Raw genomic sequence first — 20,752 nt, 5'->3', positions numbered from 1 at the left:
GGTTTATTATAAATGAAGGTGTTAGGATCTGTATTATCTTTATAAAATACAAGTGTTTCACAGTGATGAACTGGCTTCATATTTTGTATGATTCCCATAATCTGTTTGCCCTCTGACAGAGATTACACTGGACTTCACATTGAGCCACAGAGAAAACCTTATGAGTAAACTGAAATTTTCCAGTGCTGAAAGTTTTTATACATCTGTGCTACTTTTGAGGAAAATGAACACCATCAACATTTACATACACTTTATAAATTAAATAGTACAAGTGTTGCATACAGCTGGTGAATTTTCTTACTAGGACCATATGACTGACTTTGATTGATATGTAAATTTATTTTTATTAATAGGAAATCGCACGGCATTTACGCCCTGAAACCCTCAGAGCAATCTTTGGTAAAACGAAGATCCAGAATGCTGTTCACTGTACTGATCTACCTGAGGATGGCCTCCTAGAGGTGAGATTCTGAAGGGTAAACATCCTATTTGCGTTTCAAGCTCATAAGTAATCTCAGCAGTTCTCGAGTGTAAGAAGCCTCTTAATATTCTTGGACTACACTGTTACTTAGTGATCTGACAACTTCAGACTAGTAGACAACTTTGTAGAATGATTTTTATAACTTCATAGTTGCCAAAGAATTACGATATTATCTGTGACTAGCATATATTATGGTTTACAAATCATTTTAAAAGGAAAAATCTATAGCACTAAATAAATCATGTGAAATTTGTTTTTAAATCAGATAAAAATACCATTACCATAAGTTGGTTGTCATGGAAGTACTCGAATGAAAAATAAGAATCCATTATGCAATGTGATAGCATTAAGAGTAGTAGCTACTTTTTATTGATATTTTTTATGTGCCAGGCTCTACCATATTAAATACTTTGTGTAAATTATTTATTTTAATCTCCATAGCAACTCTAACAAGCCGGTATTATTACATCTGTTTTTTCAAAAAAATGAAATTGAGACACAGAAAGGTTAAGTAACATTCACATATCAAACAGCTTACAAGGGATAGAGCTGTATTTTGACCCCTCATTTATTTAATTAACATAAAATAAGAAACAGTGAAAGAAGTCTAAGAAAATGCAAGTGAAAATTGGTCTGATTTTAGGTTAAGCATTTCTAAGCCAGAAGTAAGAAAGAAATCTTAAAGTTTGATATTTTTAACTTCTAACAGTTTTTTAAATTTTTTATGTCAAAAGGAATGGAATGAAATTAAAAGACAAATAATAAATTTAGATTATAGTATAAATGGCAGAAAAATTATTGATATCCTTAATAGATAAATAATTATTTTAGCATTATTTATGTTTTATGTGGTTCAATCTATCAGTCTTTTTTTTAAATGATTACTACCTTTGAAGTCATACATAGAGAACCTTTCCAAACATTTTATTTTCATTTTCTTATATTAAAACGTTCGATCCACCTAGAATTTGTTTGATGTAAAGCATGAGGTATGGATCTACCCAGCTGTCGCAACATTGTTTATTAAATCCTCTGATCCTTTCATTATTGTTTCTCAGTATTGAATACTTATATACATCCGTGCCTGTTTCTGAACTTTCAATTTCATTTCATTGGTCTGTACCAGCAAAATATTTATTATTTTAGTTTGTTGATAATTTATAAAAGTTTCCTTGGCTTTTCTCTTGAATTTATTCCTTCAAAGTAACTTTACATGAATTTTACCTCACCCACAAAATGCAGATGGGGCCTTGGCTGACATTACATTATGTTTATAGATTAATGTGGAGGTTATGACTTTATAACAGTGGGTCTCTCCAACTGCCTATGTGGTATACATCTCCTTTTATGCAAGCAGTAGAGTTTTTTCTTTTTATTTTTTTTTTAACATGGGCCTTGGACATAGCCTATTCTATTTATTGCCATCAGGATTATGTTTTTCTAAAGAATAACTTTATTAGCTCCATTAAGATTTTCTACTATCATCCAAGGTGTTAATCTACTGAAGTCTTATCTAAACTGTGTACCCTGGTATGAAATTTAGACACACTTGTGAAATGTAAAAATATAACAAAGTTTATTTTTTAATTACCAAAAGGATTGTTTATTTTTCAAGTGCATCTATTTTATCGATATTCCCTTCACCTTCTGATGGTTTTCGACCAGTAGACTAGATTTGAATAGAGACTGTTACTTTAGTGAAACTGAAATATTATTACCCATGAAATCTCTGCCCATTAAAATACATTATCCAAAGTATGCCTGTAATTTCCTTGTGCAATTTGGAATAGCTTGCTTACCATCTGCATTTTAAAAAGCTGTTTGCTCAGTGATAAAAATTTCTCTGACCTAACAGCACTGGAGATTGCATTGCAAAGTAGTGACTGTACAGTTTAGAGAATCAATCAAAAACCAAAAATTAGAGCTCCAACAGCCTCCTCTCATGTGGCTGAGGATTCATACTTGATGTGAGTCGAGTAAGGCACTTTTCTTTTCCACACCTCACTTCTCTTATCAATAAAATGCAGTAAAGAATACTGATATCCAAAAAAACAAACGCATTGTGTCAATTCCAGCTCCTAGCAACCCTATGAGAATGCTGATATAACCAAGGCATTTTCTCTTAGTTAGGGATTAACTATTGCAGATTGTTAAACCAGTTGCCGTTCAGTCAACTATGACACTTGGTGACCCTGTGCTCCGTAGGGTTTTGATAGCTGTGACCTTTTGGAAGCAGACCGCGAGGACTTTCTTCAGAGAAGCCTCTGAGTGGACTCAAACCTCCAACCTTTCCGCCAACTGCATTAAACGTTAAACATTTGCACCACTCAGGGCTCCTGCAGATTGTTATTTGTCTTTAAATAGTTAAGTATTATAAAAACACTTAAATAAAGACTAAAACAGTTATCTGCTCAGGGATCTTCAAAATAAAATTCAGAGTGACACAAAGACAAGCTTTCTGATCAGGAAAGCACTTTGTACTTAAGATATGCCATTCATTAAGGAAATATCATTTAGATGTAGGGTAACCATAAAATTTATTGCCCAAATCCAGAATCCTTTTGGAATGCAGCTCTAATCAGATAGGATCTGGAACAACAGGCATAAACCGGAAGTGTTACAAGCAAATGGAGGTGTATGGCCACCCTTTTTATATGGCAAGAAGGGAAAGAAGGGAACACACTACTTCTTGATCTTTTCCTAATATGATGTTTACTGAACTGTTAATTTTTGCCATATGTATAGAGCTCAGGAAGTATGGTTTCAACTTATATTTTGTCATTATTCATTATTTCATTCTTTTTTTTTTTTTTTAATGAAAAGAATTTATTTGCTCATATAAAGGAAATTTAGTTGTCTTCAGGCATAGCTTGATCCAGGAGCTCAAATGATATCATCAGAGCTCTCTCCCTCTTTTTATTTTTTTTTTTAAGTAAAATAGTTTATTGTGTTTTTCTGTTTTTACACAGCAAAGTCAGTTCCCATTTAATAATTTCTATACATATTGTTCACTGACTTTGGTTACATTTTTCACAATGTGTCAGTGTCTTCATTATATCCATTCTGGTTGTTCAGTTTCCATTAATCTAGTTTCCCTCCTGCCACCCCTTGACCTTCTCATCTTTGTTTTAGGCTAAATGTTGACCATTTGGTCTCATATAGATGATTTTTTAAAGGAGCACAGTACTCATGGGTGATATTGTTTATTTTATGAGCCAATCTGTTATTTATCTGAAAGATGACCTCCAGGTGTGGTTTCAGTACAAAGTTTAAAGGATATCTCAGGGCAGCAGTCTTGGGGGTTCCTCTAGTCTGTAACGGTCCAGTAAACCTAGCCTTTCTTAAGAATTTGAGTTTTGTTCTATATTTTTCTCCCATTGTATCCGGGACCATCTATTGTGTCCCTGGTCAGAATGGTCAGTATTGGTAGCCGGACACCATGTAGTTCTTCTGGAGTCAGGATAGATGAGGCAGTAGTTTGTGTAGGCTATTAGTCCTGTAGACTAGTTTCTTTGTGTCTTTGGTTTCCTTCTTTCTCTTTTGTTCCAGACACATAGAGACCAATAGTTGTGTCTTAGATGGCTACTCACAAGCTTTTAAGGCCAGATGCTATTCACCAAATTAGGATGTAGAACAAAGTTTTTGAACTATGTTATTCCAATTGACAGGGTTGTCCAACAAAACTATGGTCCTAAGCCTTCAAATCCAGTAAACCAATCCCACAAGGTATTTGGTTATGTCTTGGAAATATCTGTAACTGTGCTCCCTATGTGCTTTCTTATATATATGAATATATACGCAGCACACACATACAGGAGCCTTGGTCACGTAATGGTTAAGAGCTCGGCTGCTAACCAAAAAAAAAAAAAAAATCAATTCAAATCCAACAGCTGCTCCTTGGAAACCTTATGGGGCAGCTCTGCTCTGTCCTACAGGGTCACTATGAGTTGGAATTGACTTGATGACAACTGAGTTTGGTTTTTGGTTTTTACATACATACATGTATAAAACATGCCTACAGATATGCCTATATGTGCATCCAAATATACACACATATACCTTCTTATACACATATATGCATATATATCTACCTATGTAACCACATGCATATTTTCTGGTTGTTATTGCTGTTTTTGCAAAATTGTATGTTTATTTATTCTTACAGCAAATAATCATAAAGTGTATTTTACTTGCTGACATTGTGATAGAGTTTCAAAATCAAACAAGACATTTTCCCTTTCCTCACAGAGCTCACGATAAATTTTAGAGGTCAAGGATCTTAGCATGAATATGAAATATCTGATTTCTTTGGACGCTGCCAATTGTGACACAGTCACTTTTGTGGTTATATAAAAAAATGACAGTATGTACATTATGACACATTTGAGATGTTATTATACTGGTAATCTTTCCTAATACTCTCTTGGTAGCAACTATGAGGATCTTAAATTTGTGTTTTAAAGAAATTAGTGCTAGAAAAATATTCAGCTTAACTAGTAATCGAAGTTGTCTGCTAGTGGCAATGAATATTAAAGTAATAATGCCCATTGCTGGTAAAGATGCACTGAAATGGATACCCACATATTGTTGATGACAGGTAGGTGGTAACAGGTATTGAAAACCATGAGTTTTTTCATAGAATCTGTCTCAAAATTTTACTTAGAATCTAGCCAGGAAAGGAGAGTGCCAGCAAAATAGAAAATTATCTGCATAGATGTTCATTTAAAGAGTATTTGTGATAATTAAATGGGTAATAATGTTCATGTCTAAAGTTTTGTTGGTTTCCCTCATGTGAAAAACCTTCTATGATACTCAGTGTCTGAATTAGGGGTCCATCTGTGTGTTCTCATAGCCCTTTGCTTCCCTCTACCACATTAGTGGAAGCCCTGGTGGCACAGTGGTTAAACACTCAGCTGCTAACTGAAAGATCAGCAGCTTAAACCTACCAGCCACTCTGTGGGAGAAAAATGTGGTAGTCTGCTTCCGTAGAGATTTACAGCCTTGGAAATCCTATGGAATAGTTCTACTGTGTCCTATAGGGTCGCAATGAGTCAGAATTGACTCAATCGCAGTGGGTTTGGGTTTGTTTGGTTTTTTTTTTTTTTTTTGGACCACATTAGTGTAGTCAAGAGCCAAAATATCTCTGTACTTCTAGGCAAGTTGCTCATCCATCTGTGCCCAGGTTCCCTCATTCTGTAAAATGAAGAAAATAACAGTGCCTGTGCTGTAAAAGTCCCTGGGTGGCGGAAACAGTTAAGCACTTGGCTACTGTTAAAAAGGTTGGCGGTTCAAATCCACCTCAGAGGCACCTTGGAAGAAAAGTCTGGTGATCTGCTGCCGAAAGATCACAGCTGTTGAAAACCCTATGGAGAGCAGTTCTACTCTGAAGCACAGCTACTGGTTTGGTTTTTATTGGTTTTATAGGATAGCACAATGCCTAGCACAGAATACTTGCTCAATAAATGATAGCAATTATATTATTCTTACAACACATTGTCTGTTTGCTTGTATATTTTCCCCTCGAGACTGAGTACTCACAGGGAAGAGATTCTATCTTGCCTAGCATATAAAAGCTTCTCAACAAATGATTGAAGTATGTAGCTTTTTTTTCTTTAATGATAATGAAGACTGTACAGCAGTGGTTCCTAACCAAGGTTCCATGTTAGAATCACTGAGGCAGTTTTTAAAATACTGATGCCCAGATCCATACCCAAAGATTCTGATTTTTTCCTTGGAAATGATTTCTAACTTACAGAAGAGTTTCAGGTACAGTACAAAAGCCTTTTTGTTTCCTGAACATTTGAGCATTAAGTTGCCAACATGATGCCTCACAGTCCTGGCAACTTCAGTGTGTATTTTTAACATAAAAGAACATTTTACTACATAACCACAATAGAAGCGTCCAAATGAGGAAATTAACACTGATACATGACTGCCATCAGATCTTCAGACCCTATTCAAGTTTCAACAGTTTCCCAATAATGTTCTTTAATAACAAAAGGATCCAGGTCAGAATGTTGATTGCATTTAGTTGTCTCCTGAGTCTCTTTCAATCTAGAGCAGTTCCTCAGTTTTTCCTTGACTTTTGTAACCTTGACAACTTTGAGGCTAACAGGCAGAGATTCTAATTGAATTGATTCATTTATTCCTTTGCTTTCACCTGTAACTCTCACAAGATACTGGCAAATTCCTTTTGCTTTGTGGCCTATATTGCTCATACCCAAAGTCATTTTTGGTTCTCCATTTTCCATGAAAATATATGATACCTTTTTGGTTTTGTGACTCAACCTTAGGCCTCCTCTCACTCATGTCACTGACAACAGTTTTGAGGGCTGGTTTTACTTTCTCCTCACTTTATTCTTCTCAAGGGCTCATTGACAAAACATCCCCCCCTTTGCCTTTATCTCATCTCTATACTCTGTTTCCTGAACCTCTTTTTCTGATTATCACCAACAGGAACAACCAATGCTTTGCATGCACTAAAATGGAAATTCTCAAACGTGCTGAATGGGTATATGGTACAGAATTCAAGTATGTTTGAATTTGAAATTCTGTACACTGCAATGATAATTCAGTCATTAATTCAGATATTTAAATTTTTTTATGGAAAACCTTGCACTGGCTATACAGCAATTAACAATACACATGTGGCCACTGCCCTTATGGAGCTTACTTCCAGGAGGTATTAATTATCTTTTATAATGATGAGAATATGGATATTTCATCTTATTTTCTTTTCCAGACTTTCTGTTATTTGATTATATCACCTTTGTGATTATAAAATAAAATTTTAAGAAAAACATACAATATTTCATTATATGTATAAACAGTTGATCAAAACAAATCTGAATTTGGATATATAATTACTTCTGCATGGATTCTTCTTCTGGTATACTCTGGGAAAAAAATTAGTGAATCAAGGATTAACCAGAAATAAACACAGGTGTAGGGTGACTAAGGTGGTTAGGCCCAGATTTCTTGTCCGTGGTTAGTGCAAGCCTCTGCACAGGCTGACACTAATCATTTATCTTTGGTTTTAGTTTCTCTCTTGAAAAAAGAGTTTTGATTTTTACTAGAACATTATCAAAGAAGGAACAGCTTGTACAAAGACAAGAGTGAGCAGCTTTCACTTGGAGATCTAAAAATAGTTTAGTAGTTTAGAGTAAGGCTGTGGCTTGGACCATGCAGTGGGAAATGGCAAGACATAAGGCTGGAAAAGTTAACAGGGGCCTTGTAAAGTCATGTTAAGACATCTGTACTTTACCCAGAGGGCAATAGAGACCTAAATAAATGTTTTACACGGGGAAGTAACGCAATCAAATCTGTGTTGTGATATCACTATGGCTGCAGTGTGAAGAACAGATCAAAGGGGGCCAGTCTGGAGAAGGAGACAGCAGGTAGAAGGCTGTTGAGGTAATTCAATGGGCGATGCTGGTAGCCTGAATGAGTATGGCAGCAGAGATGCAATCTGTGAGCTTCAAGAGACACTTAAGGGGTAGAACTAACACTTGAGAGACTATTTGGACGTGGAGGGCAACATCATGGAATTAGTCAAGGTTAACTCCCATCCCCAGGGGAGGATAGTGGTTGTTGGTGGTGGTGGCATTGTTGTTAGCTGCTGTCAGGTCAGCCCCAACTCATGGCAGCCCCATGTGCAAATGCTGCCCAGTCCTGTGTCATCAGTGTAGATTGGACTGCTGTGATCCATAGGGTTTTTATTGACTGATTTCAGGCCATTCTTCCTAGTCCTTCTTTGTTTGGAAGCTCCCCTGAAACCTGTTTAGCATTATAGCAACACACAAGCCAAGAGACCCTGGTTCAGTTCCTGGCCAATGCAGGATGGTGGTACAAGTTAAAAGTTCATTATCTGCAATTATAAAATCTAACAAGCTCTGAAAACCAAAGGCTTTATTCATAAATTTAGTGGCAAAACCTGACATAAAATTTACGTTAAGGCTTATATCGTTTTTATATAACCCACTTATGTGATTATTCACATTGCTACAGAAATCTTAATGTATTTGATTATGGGAACTAACCAGACCCCTTGGGGTATTATATAATATGTATATTATGTATACCATATTACTGGAACCCTGGCAGCATAGTGGTTAAGAGCTCGGCTGCTAACCAAAAAGTTAGCAGTTTGAGTCCACCAGCTGCTCCTTGGAAGCCCTATGGGGCAGTTCTTCTCTGTCCTATAGGGTCACTATGAGTCAGAATTGACTCAGTGGCAGCAGGTTATCTGGTTATACCATATTACTATTTTTAATTCCAAAACACGTCTACCACCAATGATTTTGAATAAGGGATAGTGGAGAAGGTTTGAAATGGCTTCCATGGAGAAAGAGCTGATCAAAGAATATAGATTTATGGATGGTATTTAAGGTTCACTCGTGGTTTTATCATTTTTCTGGCAAACAGCTGGATTGATCCAGGGGTGGGGTTTTTCCAGGTAAATGCAATGAGGAAAGATAACTGAAGATGTTAGTAAAAGGGTGGCTCAGTTATAAATAAGAAAGATATGATGCAGCGATGAGCTGGAAGAAAGGGAGAAAGTGAATGGACCAAGGGACTGAAGACCTTCCACGGTGTGGCCGTGGAAGAGGAAAGCAGAGTGGAGTGGAGGTCAGTGGTGGTCTCCAGAGATGTGAAGGTCCAAGAACTGAAAGAGTCTTTAGTATTGAGTGACACTAAAGTTACTTAGGATCATGGCCAGGAGGTAGGGTAAAGAGGAAAATGGTGATCCAGAGTCTGAAGTCTTTAGCAAAGGAGGGAAGTAAACCTGAGCTGTGACAGCAACAAGGAGGAGAAGATGGTCTAGCCAAGATGACAGGAGCCTCAAAGAATAAGAGATAAGGCTGGAAAAGTCAGCAGGGACCTCGTAAAGTCATGTTAAGACATCTGAACTTTATAACTTCCTTATTTATAACTGTGATAACTTCCTTTTTTATAAATCAGCCACTGTTTTACTAATATCCTCAGTTACCTTTCCTCATTGCATTTAGCTGAAAAAAACCCCACCCCTGAGTCAGTCCAACTATTCACCAGAAAAATAATAATACATGGGAGAGGAAAGGGAGGAGGCCTTAAAGTAGCCTTATTCCAAAGAAGAAATACAGTTGGCCTAAAAGCACATGAAAAGATGCTCAATGTCATTAGCCATTTAAAAAAAAAAAAAAAAAAACCCAAACCCGTTGCCATCCAGTCGATTCTGATTCATAGCGACCCTAAAGGACAGGGTAGAGCTGCCCCATAGGGTTTCCAAGGAGCGCCTGGTGGATTCAAACTGCTGACCTTTTGGTTAGCAGCCATAGCTCTTAACTGCTACACCACCAGGGTTTCCCATTAGCCATTAGGGAGTTATAAATCAAAAGCATAATGAGATGTCACTTCACACCCACTAGGATGGCTATGATTAAAAAATACAACAGCAACAGGTGTTGGTGAGGACATGGAGAAATTGGAAACCCCATCCATTGCTGATGGGACTGTAAAATGGTGTTACCACTGTGGAAAACAGTTTGGTGGTTCCTCAGAAAGTTAAACATAGAATTGCTATATGATCCAGCAATTCCACTCCTAGGTATACACCCTAAAGAACTGAAAGCAGGAATGCAAACAGGTACTTGTACACCAGTGTTCATTGAAGTACTATTCGCAATAGCCAAAAGGTAAAAACAGCCTAACTATCCATCAACACATGAATGGATAAATAAAATGTGGTACATACATACAATGGAATATTATTCAGCCATGAAGAGAAATGAAGCCCTGATTGCATGCTACAACATGGATGAACCTTGAAAACATTATGCTGAGTGAAATACATCAGTCACAAAGGGACAAATATTGTGTGATATGACTTATATGAAATATCTAGGATAGACAAGTAGATAGAGACCAAAATTTATTATTGGTTACCAGGGGCAGGTGCGAGGGAGGGGAAAAGGGGAACTCACTGCTTAGAGGACACTGAGCTTCTGTTAAGGGTAATGGGAAATTTGGTAACCAGATAATGGTGATGGTTGAACAAATGATAAAGATAACTTAGGTCACTGAATTGTACATATGAAGAATTTTGAAAAGGCAAACAATTTGTTACATATATATTTACCACAATAAAACAATACCATTTATAATTAAAAAAAAAAAAAAACTAGCTTTGTACTGGGGAAGAAGAAGAGATGGCATAGAGTGAGCAAATAGGCACCTATCACCAAGGGCTCCAAGGAAGTGATGCCCAAGAGGGATGTCCAGGTTTCGTTTAAGGCTAAGAGGCCTTTGTGAGAGGTTCAAGTTTCTAAAGACTTTACTTTGGTACTGAAGTTCCAGAGGGAGCAAGAGGTACAGTGGGAAATTGGGTTGTTGTTAGGTGCCGTTGAGTCTATTCCAACTCATAGTGTCCTTTTGTGACAGAGTGGAACTGCCACATAGTGTTTCCTAGGCTGTAATCTTTACGGGAACAGATGCCCAGGTCTTCTCTCCTGCTGAGCTGCTGGGTAGGTTTGAACCGCCAACCTTTCAGTTAGCAGTCGAGGGCTTTACCATAACTTCACCATAGCTTCCAGAGATTGGGTTAGGGAGGAGGAATCCCAGAGCCATGTGAGAGTAGCAGGATGAGAGAAAATAGGCGACTAGATTGGCCTCCATCTTTATGGGTGGGCATATTACAAGAATTGTGTTTCTGGTCACTAGTAAGAGAGACCCTCAAAATAATGTCTTTAAAAGTCAGGACTTTTATTTTTCTGTTCCATAATTAGAAGTCCGAAGGTAGGCAGTCTGGGGCTGGCATGGCAGCTCCATAATATAAAGAACCCAGGCTCCTTCTTCTTGTTCCCCTCCGCCATCCTTAGCATGTGCTTTTTTGCCTTGTGGTCCCAGGATGGTTGTTGAAACTCCAGTTATCACCCCTGGGCTGCAGGAATGAAGAAGGGAAAAAGCAAGGGGCGAAAGGTGAAGAATGCCAGCTAAGTCACTACCATACCCACATACCTGCCTCCTCCACTCCCTCTCCGCCATCCGCCCCTACACCCTTACCCTCACCCCCACCCCAGCCCACCTTTAAGGAGTTTTGCCAGAAGTCAGAAGCCCCACCCAGCAACTTCTGCTTGTGTTTTATTTTCTGAGATTTAGTCCCATGGCCACCCCTTTCTTTGAGGGAAGCTGATTAAATGTAGTGGCCACCCCTTTCTTTGAGGGAAGCTGTTAAATGTAGTTCTGTTAGTTAGCAACATTGCTGTCTCTAACAAAATCAAGATCCTATTGGAAGGGAAAAAGGGAGAGTGAGTGTTAGGTAGGTGAAGAGCAGTGTCTGCCATAGGTGGTCAGCAAGGATAACAGAGGGTATTTAGCTACTGTCATGGATTGTATTGTGTCCCCCAAAATATCTGTCAACTTGGCTAGGCTATGATTCCCAGTATTGTGTGATTGTCCATCATTTGTCATCTGATGTGATTTTCCTCCTGGTGGCGCAGTGGTTAAGTGTTTGGCTGCTAACCAAAAAAGGTCAGCAGTTCGAATCCATCAGGTGTTCCTTGGAAACCCCATGGTGCAGTTCTACTCCATCCTATAGGGTGGCTATAAGTTGGAATTGACTGGATGGCAACGGGTTTTTTTTGGTATTGTAAATCCTACCTCTATGCTGTTAATGAGGTAGGATTAGAGGCAGTTATGTTAATGAGGCAGGACTCAGTCTACAAGCTTAGGTTATATTTTAAGTCACTCTCTTTTTAGGTGTAAAAGAGAGAAGCGAGTAGAGACAGGGGAACCTCATACCACCAAGAAACAAAAGCCAGGAGAGTAGCACATCCTTTGGACCTGGGGTCCCTGCACTGAGAAGCTCTTCCACCAGGGAAAGACTGATGACAAGGACCTTCCCCCAGAACCAACAGAGAGAGAAAGCCTTCCCCTGGAGCTGGTGCCCTAAATTTGGACTTCTAGCCTCCTGGACTGTGAGAGAATAAATTTCTGTTTGTTAAAGCCATCCACTTGTGGTATTTCTGTTAATAGCAGCACTAGATGACAAAGACAGCTATTGACCAAGTTTCCAAACACATTGGCCCCAGCACTTCCCCAGTGTGTGTGGTGGTTCTGAAGTGTCCTCCCCTCACCAGCAGCATCCGCATCACCTGAGAACTTGATAGCAGTGAAGTTCTCAGGCTTCACCCCAGACCTACTGACTCAGAGACTCCAGGGGGAAGGGCCCAGGAGTCTGTGCTTCCGCAAGCCCTGCCGGTGATTCTGATGCCTCAGTGCAGTGGCTCCCACCAACAGCATACATCAGAATCACCTATGGAGTTTTCAAAATTATACAAGCCAGGAGCCCTAGGCTTGTGTAATTAAAAAAAAAAAAACACTCCATGGTTTTTTTTTTTTTTTTTAAACGGGAGCCCTATCATGGAAGATTTGGTTCAGTAGGTCTGAAATGGGTTTCTTGTACCTCTGTTTATTTTTTTAGTGTTGCAGGGGGTTCTGATGTAGCTAATATTCAAACTAGCATTTGGAAACCACTGCCGTAGTAAACGGGAGCACACTCAGACTTTTGGAACAAGTTAGCCTTGGTTTTGCTTTTGAAGAAACCGTAGACCCCCTGACCAGGTCAGCAAAGGGATCATTTTGCTTTTAGGACTCTGAATTGGAAAACAGTGGCATTCTCTGAAGTTTGAAGGGATCTATAGACTAGTCTGTGGTCCTGGGTAGCACGAACGGTTTGCACTCAACTACTAACCGAAAGGTTGGTGTGGTTGGAACTCACCCAGTGACTCCATAGAAGAAAGGCCCAGAAGTCTGCTTCCTTAAAGGTTACAGCCAAGAAAACCCTGTGGAGCATTTTTAATCTGTAATACATGGGGTTACCATGAGTCAGAACCGACGTGTCAGCCACGTACACGGCCTCTCTTGATGGATTCAGCTGCAGCCAAGGGTTATTACACTCCCAAAAGAGCCCCAGTCTCTGAATGAAGGAGCCTTTGGCCTCTCTAGAAGGAGCAGCCATGACCTTGATTGATAACCTGGATTCTTCAGGGTAAGTCTTGGTGTTGAAGCTACCGTAGTCCCCTCCCAGAGAGTGATTAGAGGCCTGGGGTGCATGTGTGTGCATGTACTTGCAATGCATGCATGTTGAGGCTAACAAGGAAAAAGGCCCTGGGTCTCTCACAGCAGAAAACAGTTCTCTTCAGGCTCTTCAAATCTGTATTCACCACTTAGCATGGGCATGTGACCCGAACCACGATGTCCTGTATGGAGGACATCGAAACTTGTCTTTCTCCCCTGTTAGTTGTGTAAGTGCCTTGAAGGTGGACCTGTCTTAGAATTTTGTACCTTCAGCCCCTGGCTGGCGTATTAGAGTCTCTTAGCCAACGTCCGCTGCGGAAATGCATGGGGGATATATCAGGAGTGGGGACAGTGCACCTCCATCCCCTCTCTTTTTATATAGCTGAAATATCACAGTGCCTTGATGAGGGGGAGCCCCACTTTCAGGTGCCATATCCCACTGTTTCTTACCTTACAGGTGCCAGAAAAGCCCACTGCTGGCACCATTTTCTGTCATTGTTGACTCTGAAGTTAGGTAAAAGCTGAAATGTAAGCATGTGGAAAGCTGATGGTTTGCATAGATTTTTATTCTCAAACCTGATATTTTGAAAGTCTTACATTAGCATAAAAAACATCTTGAAAATATCAAATCATAATTCTTTATGTTAGTATTCCATTAGCATTGATTGATATTCTCAGATAAAGGAATCTGGGATGAAAGAGCAATTTCACATTCCCTCCTGTAGCCTGTCCTAAGTGGAGCTCATGTTCTTTGCTAGCGTCCTCACACATCTTAGTAATAAGTGTACCTCTCTAATATTCCCCATTTAGCATATATAGGAATTTGATTTTTTATTCAAGACAGTGGATCTCTATTAATAAAATAGAGGTAATACCTCTTTACTTCATGGAAATTTTTATAGGCATAAACCAAAAAACCAAACCCACTCCCACTGAGTTGATCCTGACTCATAGCAACCCTACAGGACACAGTAGAACTGCCCCATAGAGTTTCCAAGGCTGTAATCTTTATGGAAGCAGACTGCCGCATCTTTCTCCAGCAGAGCAACTGGTAAGTTTGAACTGCTGACCCTACGGTTAGCAGCTGAGCACTTAACCACTGAGCAACCAGGGCTCCTTTGTGGACATTAATACTATCGTATTCAAGCATTCACCACATTCTGCAAATGGGAGTGTGTAAGGCCATAGGTCCTTGAGTTTCTCAAAGTACAGTTCCTGCTCCAGCTCTCTTTAGATTGGCTGGCTTCTCAGTCTGAAAAGTAACGAGTCTAATGGCTTAAGGACTGTATCAAATATTATTTATCCCACTTTATATAGGTGCTTATAAAAATCATTCACTATAGACTCTAGGAAATAAATTCAGATTAATTTGTTTTGGAAAGATTGGTTAATTTATAACTATGGCAAATCCACCATCACCCTTCTGTCGGTTTGTTGTACTGTAGTGGCAGAATCACCCATGATGGACAGGTTTCAGCAAAGACAGACTAGGAAAAAAGGCTTAGCAATCTACTTTCGAAAATTAGCCAATGAAAATCCTGTGGATCACAACAGAATACTGTTCCATATAGTGCTGGAAGATGAGGCCCCTAGTTTGGAAGGCAATAAAATTACACAGTGGCCGCAACAATGGACTCAAGCATACCAATGATTGTGAAGATGGCACATGATCAGGCAACTTTTTGTTCTATTGTACATGGTTTCACTATAAGTCAGAGCCAACTAGACCATAACTAACAACATAGAAAATCCATATACAATAAATGGATGCAGAATCGTTAGACTAAAAAAAATGACCTTAAAGGGATATTTAAGAATCTCCAGTCATTATGTCTCAGCACTTTCTCATCTTGCCTACCTAGTCCCTAGGCAGTGGTTCTCAAACTTTAGCTGCCTTGGAATCCTCTGGCGGCTTGTTAAAACAGATTGTTGGGCCCCACTCCAGAGTTTCTGATTCAGTAGATCTGAGGCTGGGCCTGAGAATTTGTATTTCTAACAAAGTCCCAGTTGATGCTGATGCTATTGGTCTAGAGCACCACACTTTGAGAATCACTGCCCTAGGCCAAAAGCCATTTGCACACTATTAAGTCAAGTTCTCTTAGTGGTTCTCAGATTTAGGATTCCACAGGTCAGGGACATTTTCAAAAACAAACCAAGCAATGGACAACAGTAACATTATCTTCACTGGGAATAGACATAGAGTGATTAACTTTTTAAAAATTTACCAAGTAAGGACATTAAAAAAAATTATTTCTTATAATCACCATCATTTTGCTTTAAAAAGGACTTTTAATCACCAATGTCATTTATTTCAGTTTCAATCATTCATTGATAAGAATATGAAATCATTTCACTAGGTGTTATTTTGAGGATACAAGTATTACGTAGTTCTAGCCATTAAGGAGTTGACGGTTTACCTCAGAAAACAAGATAAATACATGTGTAGTTAAACTGTAATATAAACTTGAAAACCAACGTAAAAGAATGTTGCCAGACAGTGAGTGTATAATGAAGTTCCAGAAACAGTATGGTGAGACTTTAATGGAATGCATTGTGGCTGTGGCTGAAGGTTTGTTGTTGTTATTAGGTAGCGTCAAGTTGGTTCCAACTCATAGCGACCCTATGTACAACAGAACAAAATGCTGCCTGGTCCTGTGCCATCCTCACAGTCGTTTTGCTTGAGCCCATTGTTGCAGCCACTGTGTCAATCCATTTCATTCAGGGTCTTCCTCTTTTTCTCTGACCCTCTACTTTACCAAACGTGATGTCCTTCTCCAGGGACTGATCCCTCCTAATAAAACGTGTCCAAAGTATGTGAGATGTAGTCTTGCCATCCTTGCTTCTAAGGAGCATTCTGGCTGTACTTCTGCCAAGACAGATTTATTTGTTCTTCTGGCAGTCCATGGTATATTCAGTATTCTTTACTAACACCATAATTCAAATGCATCAATTCTTCTTCAGTCTTCCTTAATCATTATATCTTCCTTAATCAAAATACCATGGCTTAAGGAGTCAGGGAAGTCTCATTAATGAAATGGCAATTGAGAAGGGCCTTGACGCATAAGGCACATTTTTATATACAGAGAGAAAAAGAAAATGACAGACTAGTTTTAGGAGACATTAAGTTACCCATACCTGGTTGAAATGGAAACTTCCTTTAGGACAGTATGGGAGATAAATTTAGAAATGTAACTTGGAGCTAGATTGTGGAGACATCTGAATGCTGTGGACATTATGATAATGGTGATTGTCGTGGATTTAATTGTGTCCCCCCAAAATATCTGTCAGCTTGGCTGGGTCATGATTCCCAGAATTGTATGATTGTCTACCTTTTGTTATCTGATGTGATTTCCCTATGTGTTGTATATTCTATCACTATGGTGTAATAAGATGGATTAGTGGCAGTTATATTGATAAGATCTACAAGATTAAGCCAATCTCTTTTGAGGTATAAAAGAGAGAAGCGAGCAGAGAGACATGGGACTTCATACCACCAAGAAAGCAGCACCAGAAGCAAAACATGTCCTTTGGACCTGAGGTTCCTGTGCTGAGATCCTCCCAGACCAAGGGAAGACTAATGACAAGGACCTTCCTCCAGAGCTGACAGAGAAAGCCTTCCGCTGGAGCTGTTGCCCTGAATTTGGACTTGTAGCATACTAGACTGTGAGAGAATAAATTTCTCTTTGTTAAAGCCATCCACTTGTGGTTTTTCTGTTATAGCAGCACTAGATGACTAAGACAGTGATAAAAACAATAACTGCAATTTATTGAGCAATATATACCAGGCATTATGCTAAATGGTTAGCCTGCATTACCTAAAACCCTGTTGGGTAGCTCCTATTACCCCATTTAACGTATAAGGAGAATAAGACTCCTATAGGTAAAATGACTTGCCCAGGATCACACCACAAATAAATGTCAGAAAGCTGAAATTCAAACTTAAGTCTAAAAAACCTATGCTATTATCTAGCAAACTAGATCTGATATGGCAAATAGGTTTCAATTCAAGTGCCAACTCTCTGATTTATTGATGGGTTCTAAGACCACAACTAAACAACAACAAATGCCATAGTGGATTACTGATGTCTACCATAAAAGAGGGATGAGAGTTTGATGGTATATATGACACACAGTGGCTACTTATGGTCTAGAAGACTGGAAGACATCAAAGGTGTTTGAACAGGGCAATAACCTGATACAGTATAGTTTGCAAAACATTAATGAGGCAACGGGATTTAAGGTGAATACATAATAGGAGTAATGGAAGCATGTACTCTATTTATCCAGCAAGAAGTCTTAAGGACCTAAAAACCTGTTGCCTATAGGACAAAGTAGAGCTGCCCCTTAGGGTTTCCAAGGAGCGGCTGGATTTGAACTGCCAACCTTTTGGTTAGCAGCTAAGTTCTTAACCACTGTGGTCTAAAATGAGACCATTTAAAAATATTCTTCTACTTCAGTTAATCCATTGCTAATGTAGAAGTTATAATTCTTGAATAATTCCCGTCTCCTCCACTAAACTCTATAACTAATAAGAACAGTGACCTTGCATCTTTTATTTGTTGCTTAATCCCCAGTGTGTAGGCACTAAATAAACTTTTCTTAATCAAATCCAACAGTATTTATAGTAACAATAATGATAATAAACACTTACTTTGTGCCAGGAACTGAGCTAAGTACTTTCAGTTCAGTTAGTGGTAAAAGATTACATCTGGAGCCAAACTACCTGGGTTTGAATTCCAACCCTGCCACTTACTAGCTATGTAAGCAAGTTTAGCTAAATTCTTGTGTCTTAATTTCCTCATCTATAAGACAGAAATCATAATAGCACTTATTTCAGATGGTAGTTGAAAAAAATAAGTTAGTTGATATATGTAAATCAATAAGAATAAGAAGTGCTCGGTAAATATCATTATTATTTTTATCATCATTATCAAAATCTTTACTATTACCTCATATTGTCATTAGAAAATGAATGTATTAGGGTCAAAGGAAAGGCTATAACATTTATGGAGTTCCAGTTATATATCAGGAGCCCCTGAGTGGTACAAATGGTTAATGTGCTCTTTGCTAACCAAAAGGTTGGAGATTTGAGTACACCTACAGGCACCTTAGAAGAAAGGCCTAGCAATCCACTTAAGAAAAATCAGCCTTTGAAAACCCTTGGGAGCACAGTTCTACTCTGACACACATGGGGTTACCATGATTCAGAATTGACTTGATGGCAACTAGTTTTGTTTTTTGGTTATTATGTGTCCAGCCTATTAGACTCTTTTACAAACAATATCCCAAGTAAGTTAAAACTTATTAAATGTAATTTCACTGTCAGAAGCCATGTAATTGTGGTTTCACCAGATACAAAGCACATACAGACGATTTCAAATAACGTTCCAAGAAAAATAAATAAAAGAAACTTTGCTTATTTTACTATAGCCATCTATGATTGAACATAAGATTATATTCCCCTATAAGAAATCCAAAGGTCAGTGCTCAGGATGCTAGCCCCAGTAGCATGGCAAACTAAACTCAGTCCTCCTGTTTTTTTCTTTTCCAGCCTATCTTTTCATCTTACAAACTGTCATCAGTCACCTGGCAGTAAAATGAAACCCATGGTTGATTACTTTTTTTAGCTGAACTTTGAGAGGCAAAAGCTAGACGCAGTAATAAGAGAGTGAGAATATATGTTTTATCTAGAAAAGCAAAACTTCCCTTTGCCTACTGTTTATTAACCCTTTTGAGACCCAATTATTTTCTCCTTTGAATTTTTTGTTGATAATATGTGTTTTCACTAATGAAGGAATGCTGATTAAAGTACAAGTTCCAAATTTTTGTTATGACTTACGGATTTTGATACCCATTATCTGGGATCATATCATATATGTCCCAGCAGACCCTGGACAACTTAACTCCTGCTGATATGAGTCAATGATAAAATCTTTTTTTTTTTTAGTTTTATTTCTTGAAAATTTGCAAAACATGAGGTAAGACATGAAGGCATCTGTCAGTGGCTGCACATACATTGTATTCTAGTTTCCTTCTTAGCCTTTTTATTATTTTTCATGAAACTTTCCAAACATGTTGTTGTTGCTAGGTGCCATCAAATAGGTTGCAGCTCATAGCAACCCTGTGTACAACAGAACAAAACACTGCCTGGTCCTACACCATCCTCACAATCGTTGTTATGCTTGAGCCCACTGTTGGCAGCCACTGTATCAATCCATCTTGTTGAGGTTCTTCCTCTTCTTCACTGACCCTCTACTTTACCAAGCATGATGACCTTCTCCAGGGACTGATCCCTCCTGATAACATGTCCAAAGTATGTGAGATGTAGTCTTGCCATCTTGCTTCTAAGGAGCATTCCAGTTGTACTTCTTCCAAGACAGACTTGTTCGTTCTTTTGGCAGTCCATAGTATGTTCAATATTCTTCTCCAACACCACAGTTCAAAGGCATCAATTCTTCTTCGGTCTTCCTTATTTATCTGCCAGCTTTCGCATGTATATGAAGTGATTGAAAACACCATGGCTTGGGTCAGGCACACCTTAGTCTTTAAGGTGACATCTTTGCTTTTCATCACTTTAAAGAGGTCTTTTGCAGCAGATTTGCCCAATGCAAAGCATCTTTTGATTTCTTAACTGCTGCCTCCATGGGTGTTGTGGATCCAAGTAAAATGAAATCCTTGATAACTTCAATATTTTCTCTGTTTATCATGATGTTGGTTATTGGTCCAGTTGTGAGGATTTTTGTTTTCTTTATTGTTGAGTTGTAATCCATACTGAAGGCTATGGTCTTTGATCTTTATCAGTAAGTGCTTCAAATTCTCTTCACTTTCAACAAGCAAGGTTGTGTTGAAATCTGCATATCACAGATTGTTAATGAGTCTTCCTCCAATCCTTATGCCCCATTCTTCTTCATATAGTCCAGCTTCTCAGATTGTTTGCTCAGCATACAGATTGAATAAGTATGGTGAAAGGATACAAGTCTGATGCACACCTTTCCTGACTTTAAACCCTTGTTCTGTTCAAATGACTGCCTCTTGATCTATGTACAGGCTCCTCGTGAACACAATTAAGTGTTCTGGATCTCCCATTCTTTGCAGTGTTATCTATAATTTGTTACGATCCACACAGTCAAATGCCTTTGCATAGTCAATAAAACACAGGTAAACATCTTTCTGGTATTCTCTGCTTTCAGCCAGGATCCATCTGACATCAGCAAT

The 20,752-nt window shown here is 38.6% G+C and overlaps 1 protein-coding gene across 2 annotated transcripts in view; it reads left to right on the top strand.

Annotated features, from left to right (window-relative positions):
• The window catches only part of NME7 (NME/NM23 family member 7), a 355,379-nt gene that overhangs the window by 298,837 nt on the left and 35,790 nt on the right, over positions 1–20,752 (top strand). For both annotated transcript variants that reach the window (XM_023738433.1, XM_004384089.3), the window contains exon 11: positions 354–461. In XM_023738433.1, the coding sequence (XP_023594201.1) occupies positions 354–461 (108 nt within the window). The remainder of the gene's footprint in view (positions 1–353; positions 462–20,752) is intronic.

Source organism: Trichechus manatus, unplaced genomic scaffold (genome assembly GCF_000243295.1).
Source record: "Trichechus manatus latirostris isolate Lorelei unplaced genomic scaffold, TriManLat1.0 scaffold00117, whole genome shotgun sequence".
In the NCBI taxonomy this organism is placed as follows: Eukaryota; Metazoa; Chordata; class Mammalia; order Sirenia; family Trichechidae; genus Trichechus; species Trichechus manatus.
Note: the sequence above shows the minus strand (reverse complement) of the source record. Positions and strands in the feature narration are given on the sequence as shown.